The following is a 10,125-nucleotide window of genomic DNA, read 5'->3' on the forward strand; positions in this document are numbered from 1 at the left end:
AAAAACGATCGATAACACTGTTTACCAAAAAGAGACTAAAATAAATGTTTGTCAATACATAAGCAATTATTCTTTTGGTTTTTAATTAAGCAAACAGCACCATGTGCAAGTGTCATTTTACAAGTCATGCGTTGATCCTCATCGTGAAGCTGGATGTGGCCTCGACTCAATGCAGTATGGAAGCCTTTGTAAATGCCATTCTCTTCTGGGAACCGGTTTCTTAATTGCCACAGCTGCACAGGCTGGAATTACCTTTCTGCATTTCTTCCAAAATTTGCCATAGACTCACCAGGTACAACTGCGGTATGTTGTGTATCTGTGCAATCTGAAACAATAAAATTCAATCATTTAGAAAACATTTCCTGACAATGCAATAACAGGTGTCAGATTGAAATATGCAGATATGGATTCTTTTGACAATTATTCAAAAGCACGGCATTTTTACATGGGGGTAATCTAAGGGCCTCGTCACACTTAGCACGAATGAAGCCGAATCAGGCCAGATGGAGAATAAAAGCCAAACTTTGAGACGCAGTTGGGAGAACAGACATTAGGACAGCCATGTACGAATGTCGTACGATCACTTAGAATGTGGGCAGATGCCACCTCGACTGATTCGTGCACATACACATGGATGTTAAAATACATGTAACGTATGGACTGGAAACATGTCATATGTGTTAAATAAGTGCAATTGCTGCCCCCCCTTACCCACCCACACACTCACTGTCTTGCTCTCTTACTCCCTCGTGTGCACTGACCAGTCAGCAGGACAGTGTGCTGTCAGAATGAACATGTGTGTCCCACACATTACCTGCACTCTGCAAATAAACTTCATGAGATGTACCGCAGCAGCGGGGTGACCTAAAGATTCCAAACTCATGGAGGAGCTGTATGTCCTGCTGTCTGGCTGAATGGCGCTCATTGCGCCGCAGGACAGCATGTAATGTGGAACATATATTTCATGGTGGACGTGGCATTTGCTGTCGGCAGTTGGCTGATCACAGGATGATACGGATTTTATCACAAGGCGCAGCCTGGCTGGTGTTCGCCCTGTACCATGAGACGCAGCTGTGCTGCATCAAAATTTTTTCAGAAACTGTGAGAGACAGCCAGGTGGAAACCATTCGGAAGATTCAGATGGCTTTCGGTGAAGATCTTATGGGCATCACACAGATTAAGGAGCATTACAACCGGATTAAAGATGGCCCACAGCGGCTGAGGGCGCGCCGCGCTTCGAACGGTCATCGACAGGCTGAAACGACCAGATCATTTCCAAAGTGAAGGCTTTGTTGATCCGGGACGTCGTCTGACTACCAGAGAAATGGCAAGAGAGGTGGACATAGCACATTACACTGTTACAGGAGATTTTGTAATGAAAGACATGCAGCGGAATTTGCGTGTCAGGACGGAGCCGCGTAATGGCGCAGAACAAAAAGCACCTCCGTGTTGGAAGTCTCACAGGACATGCCCAGCTCTTCCACTATTCGGAAGATTCAGACGGCTTTGGGTGGCTTTTCAGTCGAGTGAGTATCCGAGAAATTGTTGAAGATCTGGGCATGTCACATGTCCTGTGAGACCAACACGGAGGTGCTTTCGTTCTGCGCCATTAGCGGCTCCGTGGCGAATTCCTCTGCTCCTGTTTTCATGACAAAATCTCCTTTAACAGTGGAATGTGCCGGAAAAGTGCTGATGTCCACCTTTTCTGCCATTTCTCTGGTAGTCAGACGAGGTCCCGGATCAACACAGCATTCAGTTTGGAAATGATGTGGTCGTTTCAGCCTGTCGATCGCCGCTCGGAGCACGGTGCGCCCTCCGCCATTGTGCGCCGTCTTTAAGCCGGCTGTAACACTCCTTAATCTGTGTGATGCCCATAAAATCGTCCCTGAAAGCCATCTGAATTTTCCGAATGGTTTCCACCTGGCTGTCTTACAGTTTCTGGAAAAATTTGATGCAGCGCTGCTCCAGCCCTTCAGACATTTTCCTCACAATGAAAATACGACGAGGGGGGAGGACCAGTGCTCACTCAAAGCGTGCTCACAGGCGAATGATGCAACCGACAGGCGTGAAAAAACTCACGCATGCGCACGAAGGTTCCAAGCTTGGCTGATGCAATCACACGTGATTCAAATCCATATGGTTTTTGCAAAAAATAAAAAGGTCGGATACTTTTCTAACAGACCTCGTATAACACCCACTTCAGATGTGTGTGTGGTGCCCCGTGGCTGTGGGACGCATTGACTCACAGGGAAGCACGGTGCTTTCGTTTTTGTTGCGCAATCATGTGTAATTCACAGGATGAATGCATGCCACAGACATTGCACATAACGATATCTCCTTTGCGAACCCCAAACGGGATCTAGTGGAGGTGCACATACGGCTCATCCATGTCACATTCTGGACATGCCGGGAGGAGCTGATGTGCCTGACTGGCAAATTTCCCTTGAATGTGGTGAGAGTGTTTCGAATGCTGTTTTGACGCTGTGAGAATATTTAGAATGTAGTCAGATTGCAGTTAGAGTCTATCTTGACTGCCATACAATATTTTCTACCTCGACTGCATCTCAACTGTTTTGAACATGAGCAAAACATTCGGGCTGGCCACAGGAATTTGCCCGACTGTTTGGAGCACACGCAGATTGCTGTCAGAGGATTGCGATCGCACCTCGACCTTGCCCGAATGGTATTCGGGCACCATTCAGGCTCATTCGCCCTCTACACAGTAAAATCACCAATGTTAAATCAACACTGTTTTACACTGGTGATTTTCCTGTGTAGTGTAACAAGGTTATAAGAATCGTCCATTACTCAGGCAATTAGGTCCCTTTTTTTTTTTTTAAATAAAAAGGTCACACTAATGCACAAGGTTGGTGAATTATCGGTACAGACATACTAAAGTCTGTTAGATAAATACGGACCTGTTTGAAATGGGGTCTCTCAAATCCTCGACAACAACTTCTTTTAGGGATGCCATTATAATTTCCGAAATAACTGGGTTGAGGCCAGCTCTTTTGAACAAGTCCATGTTTGAGATACGAGTCCCAGGTTCATGGTCCATTATCAGTTCAAACACGTTTTCTTGGTAGCAGAGCGACTCCAAAACTGACAGTATCGAGCCACAATGGCCACAAATACACCAAAACAAATTTTCTGTCCTTGAAGATTGTTCATCATAACTGCTGTCTGAGTAGTCAAAATCACTGTCCCTACGCTAAAAAGGCACCCTAGTATGTTCAAAAAGAAAACCCTGTCTCGTGTTACTAGTCCCTGCCATCATACAGAATAAAGTGGAAAAACTGCCTTGCAAAAACGTGTAAGAAGTGAAAGACGTCCAGCTTATGGCTTCCTGTCATACTGTAAACACATTTCCCCATACGTGTGCATCACACTTGCAGTTTGAATGCAGCAATTTATTTTGTGGTGATTTTTTTTTTTTTCAGCAAATGTTTTAAGTGTGATAATCAACAGAAAATGTGAATTTTGAAAATAACTGTAAAATTGAGTTTTATTTAACACTTAGAATGACACTTTTATACAAAAAGGAGGTTCCTTTTAAATATACAAAGCGAAACAGTCTGCAAGTCATAACCACAAGATTAGCAGTGAAAAGCATAACGAGTGACAGACATCACCCTGGTGGGAGGAGCTTTTTTTTCCAGCCACTGTTCATCAGTGAGGCCGGGCGGACCTGAAGCAGTCAGAGAGACACAGTAGCCGGCTTGATCGAGCAGACACACTCAGTCTGAAATTCTTCACTTTTAGACATATACACACACCCAGTTTGAGCAACAGAGCTTCTACAAATTTGCCCAAAGTGCATGAGTAATCTGAAAATAAAACGTAATGTTAGAGAACCACTGAAGACTGAAGTGTTATTGCTAATATTAGCTTAGCCTTTAGCTGCAGTATGTTTAATAAATCACTCAGTTGAGCTAACTCAACATTTTATATTTGTAAATTTTTCAATATATTGTCATTTTTACAAAATAAATGTACACAATAGTTTTTAATTGTTACTGGTCTGCCTACAAGAACTGTCTCAACTTTAAATAACTTAACTTTTTATTTAAATTTTTTGTAACTATCTTTTAACCAGACCTTAAAGAAAATAAAAAAATATAATAGAAAAAATATCTCTGAATAAAATATCAGTAAAATAATCAAAACATAATTGGGGTATTCAATGTCATACAACTGTTGTGATTTTTTTAAACAAAATGTAGTTGTCCCACACTATTGCCGTAATTTCCACCACAACACTGTAATGTCCCTAAACAGTTTGTATGAAAGATTGTTTGGGTAGTTTCTATGGAGATAAACAGTGACATCAGAGCACATGTATATAGCGCCAAATCACAACAAACTGTTGCCCCAAGGCGCTTTATATTGTAAGGCAATGGTGTGGTGGAAATTACATTTACAAGGCCAATAGTGCCCGTAGTTAAAGAATCACCCTTAAACACCATGAAAGTTTCTAATAGAACCAAAGGTGATCACAAACCTAAACAGCCAATGAGTCAGCTATTTTATCTTTGTGCACGCTGCCTTCTGCTGTAGAAAAGCATCATATATTCTGATAATGTACAGTGTTTAAGCGATGAGGCAGAGGTCTTAAAATGGAAAGCAGGTTTGAATTATGGTTTTGCTTTATAAATAAAATTATTCCAGATAGAATAACTACATTAATGTAAACTCTTAAAATGTATAAAGTGATATATAACACATATCTGTTATTTTTTAAATAATGCACTAATTCTGAAGATTTGAACTTTAACACACAGATACCCAAAGGGATTATGGGTAAACTAAGGCTCCGCTCATACTGATTGGTTGACTAATTCATTCTATGTAAAAACTAACACAAGTGAATCAATGTAACGTGTGTTGGTGTTTACAAATAAAAGTGCTTTTGTAAAATATCAATATATCGTCGAAATGCATAGAACACTGCCATCTACTGGCGACCGGATATATCACAGTGTTGTCGACTGCAGGATTTTAAAATTCATTGTCATTCATTGTCGTCTGAATGCCATTATCAGTCATTGTTACATCATCTCATCGTTACTTTTCATGCTATTTTGCCCAAAATTGAATGTCCAAGGTTCATCATCATGTTAATCAAGAAATTATCACATCAGAAACAACAACAGATAAGTTATGGTTTTAATTTGCAGACAACCAAAGATTTCTAAAGAATCTTTTTTTTTTAACTTAAAACTATTTTAATTACAAGTTTTCTAATGTAATAAATGTCTTTGTAACTTCAAAATGTACAGTAATCAGAAATTAATCTTGAGGTAAAATTTTTTTTTAACTATTTTCTTTAGAAAACTGCTGTGTAAATAAGCAGTTCTGATGTTCTTTTGACACATTACTGTACGCTGTCTTCTGTGTTTTCGACTGGGTGCCTCGTATCTATTAGATGCATGAAGCAACGTCACAGTGTGCAGCGGTGAAAGCTGGACTGAGCTGAACTTTGACTGCGGTGAGCTTGACGTTAAGTGGCGGTGTACACTCCCGGCAGAGCATCGCGCAAGCTTGGTTTTTGCAAGGACATGCCATTTGTGCTGCGACGTGACATTTGCTAAGCTTCTTATTGAAAAGAATGGGTTTTAGAGCGGTGTGCACTGCGTTTGTATTCTGAGTGTGAAAGGCTCTGAGAAAGTCTGCTCACAGTATTTGTGAATGTGTCAAAGTGTTTCAAGAACTAGATTTTGAGAATGTATTCAGTTTCAATCTACACTTTCTAGTGAAATTTTATAAAATAACTTTGAAGTCTCAGTGTAATATTTATTTTGCTCTCGTTAGGCCTGAGATTATGATAATTCATGATCACTAAGTGAGGTTTTTAAACTGATCAAAGAAGTTGGCGGAGCTCTGCTCTGAGGCACCAATTTGAAACAGGATGGCTCGATGGCTGTTCTTATCATGTGACTGGACTTTATATCTAATATATAAAGGTGAACGCGTGTGCGTGTTTGTGTTCGCTATGCACAGCCACAGTAATTAACCAATCAAAACCAATCTTGGTATGGTGATTGGGGGAACCAGTGGGGTGGTCACTGGTGCCCTTAGGCTGAAAGCATAAGTGTGCAAACAAACACACATGGTCAGCCTTATATATTAGATGACGACCTGCTCAGTGTATTTCCGCAGTTCACGTGGTACTCATGTCAGGTAGCAAGCATCACACTTTACTTACTACTTGTACATAGTAACAGCTGTCTAGGGTGCTCTTCCAGGCACGTTAAAGTGGGAGAAACTGGGAAAGACCCAGGACATGCTGGAGGGATGATATTTCCTAACTGACCTGGAAATGCCTCAGTACCCCGGGGAAGAGTTAGATGACTTGGCCGAGGATAGGGAAATGTGGAATGAGCTGCTTGGTCTACTGCCACCATGACTCGGACACAGATAAGCAGCAGAAAATGAATGAATGAAAATCTTGGAGAATATACCATTCACATGGCCTGTCAGAAGTCTGTTATGTTCACTTCCTTTGTCGTGTAGTTCAGAATAATTTGGCTCAAACTTGTCATGTGATCACCAGATAGAACTGCAACATCATCTTATCTGTTCAAGTGTCGTCTCACATGTGCTTTCAGAAACTTGCAGAGGTAATATTTTGCTGAAATATTCATGTTAGGATCACAATTCAATAATTTTTCAGCAGAACATAACACATACTATCACAAAACAGCATGAATCAGTGATGACAAAAAGTCAATGACTGCAGTGTACCCGTTGTACCTGTAACCAACACCAGCAACACAAGTGAGCTGCACTTGTGTGAAGCAGCTGACAAGCAGCTTGATAATTGGACACCTCTCAGGAATGAGACAGAGCCATGATAGTGAGCCAGTTATCAGAGCCAGGCACTGTGCATCACAGCAGGAAATGACATCGGGGATACATGTCAGTCGTAGTGCTTGTCAAAGGAAATCTGCTTTCCATCTAATCAAATGTAAACACCAATTAAAGAAAAGAATAGTAAAGAGTTCAAAGTGAAATCTGACCAGAGCTGCCAAACAACCATGAGTATGTGACACACACACACAGTACAATTAAAAACTGTAAATTAAAACATGACTGGTGTAATTTTGTTGGCATCTTATTGGAGATAATGTCTGAGTCAGCAGACAGACTGTTTGGCATTCTTAGATTTCTTTTGAGATACATCAGAGCATGGCTCATACTCTCCCATCAAGAAGGTTTAGATGGAGCAGGAGCCATGACGAGAACACACAAAGAGAGAATTTGAACAAATAACCCGCTCTGGCTTCCTCACACATTTTTCAACAGAACTAGAGTCAGACCAGATGCTATTCTGTGAAATGTGGATCGTGGACAACCAGGCTACAGTGAGGGACACAGATAGGAGAAGGAAATTCAGAGAGAGATAGAACCACTGATACCTTCAAAAACGGTCAACCATGCAGAGTGATGAGAGAACCCGATAGAATTGCCCGCCAAGCAGGTGTACTCCCCAGCGTCATCAAAAGACACATTTCTCAGTTGGAGGACTTCCATTTCTTTGTCCGTGGTGTTAAGGCCAGCGGTCTATAAAATAAAGGAAGCAGACCCAACAAGAGGCCCAAGAGGGAAAAAGGAACCATGAGTAAAGGTTTCTGAAAGAAAAAAAAGAGATGGAGTGTTTTCCTCCACGATCCCTTATCACCTTCCCCACCAAAAACAACACCAAAGACAATAGCAAGAAAGGCCTATATTAGGAAGGCAGAGCACAGGCATGGGGGCAGTAGTGAGAAGTCACATTGTAGAGGGTCAGCACCTGAGTATCCGAGCTATTAACACCAGAATGCTGGAAATAATGGTAAACAAAATGAACAAAGACACATAAGCTACATATTTTCACAGTTGTAACAGAGAACTTTTTTTTTTAAATCTAGGTTTTCAGTGCACTTTGGCCCTCTTTCACACAATATTGTAGATTTAATAACACAATTGACAAGAATAAAACTAAAACTAATATGCCTCAGTTAACATTATTGATGTAAATATTTTATTTTGTGTCCACATGTTGCATTCCAGAAAAGTGTTCACTTTAATTTTTTAAAAACTCAAGTGATTAAGATGTGTCTTATATGAGTGACTTAATACAGATCGAGCTGCAGCACTTGTCAAAGTGAACTCCTACCTTGAGAACACGGACGTATGGTAACCTGTCAGGACCAACACGGCTCCCGTTAATCTTGATATGCTTCAGCCACTGAATATGAGCCGGAGGATCAATGAGCACTTTGCACTCAAACTCCACATCACTGCCCACCACAGCGGTCTGATTAGCTGGCAGACCAGCCTGCAGAACTGGCCTGTGTGGAGAGCGTTCTGAAAAAAACGGACACGGTGGCGTTAGCATGGAAGTCCTATAAATAATGAAATCAACATGCATGCAACAAAAATGTAAAAGCACCACTTGTTTTTACTCCCATTTTTTATGAGTTGAAGTAAAAGACCTAACATTTCTTCTAGGCACTCAACAGGTTTCTCGCTCTCAATTTTGGTTTGAGAGAGAGAAAGGTACTGTGTCGTCAAATTATTAGAAATAACATTGCAGGTGACTTATGGCTGTGAAAAAAATGTTAATCTGATGGGTAATAACTCTGCTGGACATTCTTGTCTGTGTCACTCTGGTGCAAGATAAAACTACACATTTCAGAGTGTTGTGCTCGGAACACTTGTGCAATAATGATTTCTGAGAAGGGCCTACTCCAGACAGGTTTACTAAACAATGCTGTTTGAATTTCTTAAAGATTGATGAAAATGAAATCCAAGACATAAAGACTCAAAGGACTTTAAAATGATCCTTCGCATTCACAAATCATTGTCAGGTTGCTGCCACAGAAAATCTTAAGAACACAGTGGGAGCAACTTGGGGATTAAGGACCTAGCACAAGTGACCTGAGTGATATTCTGTCTGACCAGGAATCAAACAAAAGATCTTTTGGTCACATGCCCACCTCTCTGTATTTCTCTTCATTATGTTGTTGTTATTCAATAAGGCTGGACATTTTACCAAACATTTATTTGTTAATATTTGTAAAATATTTGTTCATTAACTTTGATTTCTGAACTTTTATTCTGTACTTAAAATTCAGAACCGTGGGCATCGTGGTGGCCAAGTAGCTAGAGTGTTTGCTTCCAAAGCAGAAGGTTCCAGGTTCAAGAACATCTGTGCCCATTCCTTGTGCCAAATAAACATGCAGATCCGTATCAGATTTGCTGTGGGAATTCTGGGAGAATAAGAGATAAGCTGAAAAAACTTGAACTTGACTTCAGTATTGTACTATCAGCACTGGTTAGTGTGCTTAGTTTCAGTGTGGGAGGCTCCTTGTTTAAACCCCAACTTCTGCCACATTCTCCATGTAATGTGGAGTTGCGTCAGGGAGGGCATCCAGCATAAAACGTGCCAAATCAACATGCAAATCCACCTTGGGTCTGCTCTGGCGACCCTGGGTGAAAACAAGGGAGCAGCCAAAGGGACTTACTTTTTACTATCAGCATGAAACACAAGCTAAATACAAGAGAACACACAAGAGAACACCCACCCATTACATCAAGCTGGTAGGTGTGATTGATGCTGCCATACTGGTTTTCTACGACACAGGTGTAGTTTCCTTTGTCAGAAGGCACTACAGACTCCATGATGATGGTCCACACATGGTTATAGACCTGTACACAGATGAAAGTGGTGAAAAACAAACAAGCTGAAAACTAAAATTACTACAGGGATCAGAGGGCATGCTCCCCCCAGAATATTTTTGAATTCTAGAAGCTCTGAGATGCAATCTGGGGCTATTCCAGGCAATTGCAGTGAGTGCCGCACCCACTTTGGTGAGGGAAAAAACAATTTTCCTTATTCAAAACCATTCTCCTAGTAGCGTTCTGCTTACAGTTATGCATTAATTAGCCTGGCTGGACCGTCAGTTCACAATTTGCCCAATTGATTCGGTCTGTACTGGTATTTGCAATAAACAAAACACAATATAACAGAGAAGGTGCACTAGCTTAATAAGGACATTAACTTGAACTAGAAGTTAACAGCAGGATGTATTGGCACGATGCATTGTGTGGCAGTGTGGGGATCAAATTTGTGCAAGTATT

At 41.1% G+C, this 10,125-nt stretch overlaps 1 protein-coding gene across 1 annotated transcript in view; it reads right to left on the reverse strand.

Moving 5' to 3' along the window:
* Nucleotides 1-81: 81 nt before the first annotated feature.
* The window catches only part of LOC117510220 (fibroblast growth factor receptor 1-A-like), a 42,405-nt gene continuing 32,361 nt past the window's right edge, over nt 82-10,125 (reverse strand). The window contains exons 6-9 of the mRNA XM_034169844.1: nt 9,570-9,693; nt 8,159-8,349; nt 7,419-7,563; nt 82-325 (exon numbers count right to left, since the gene is read on the reverse strand). Of these exons, the coding sequence (XP_034025735.1) occupies nt 249-325; nt 7,419-7,563; nt 8,159-8,349; nt 9,570-9,693 (537 nt within the window). The 3' untranslated portion in view covers nt 82-248. The remainder of the gene's footprint in view (nt 326-7,418; nt 7,564-8,158; nt 8,350-9,569; nt 9,694-10,125) is intronic.

This window comes from Thalassophryne amazonica, chromosome 5 (assembly GCF_902500255.1).
Source record: "Thalassophryne amazonica chromosome 5, fThaAma1.1, whole genome shotgun sequence".
NCBI classification, from domain to species: Eukaryota; Metazoa; Chordata; class Actinopteri; order Batrachoidiformes; family Batrachoididae; genus Thalassophryne; species Thalassophryne amazonica.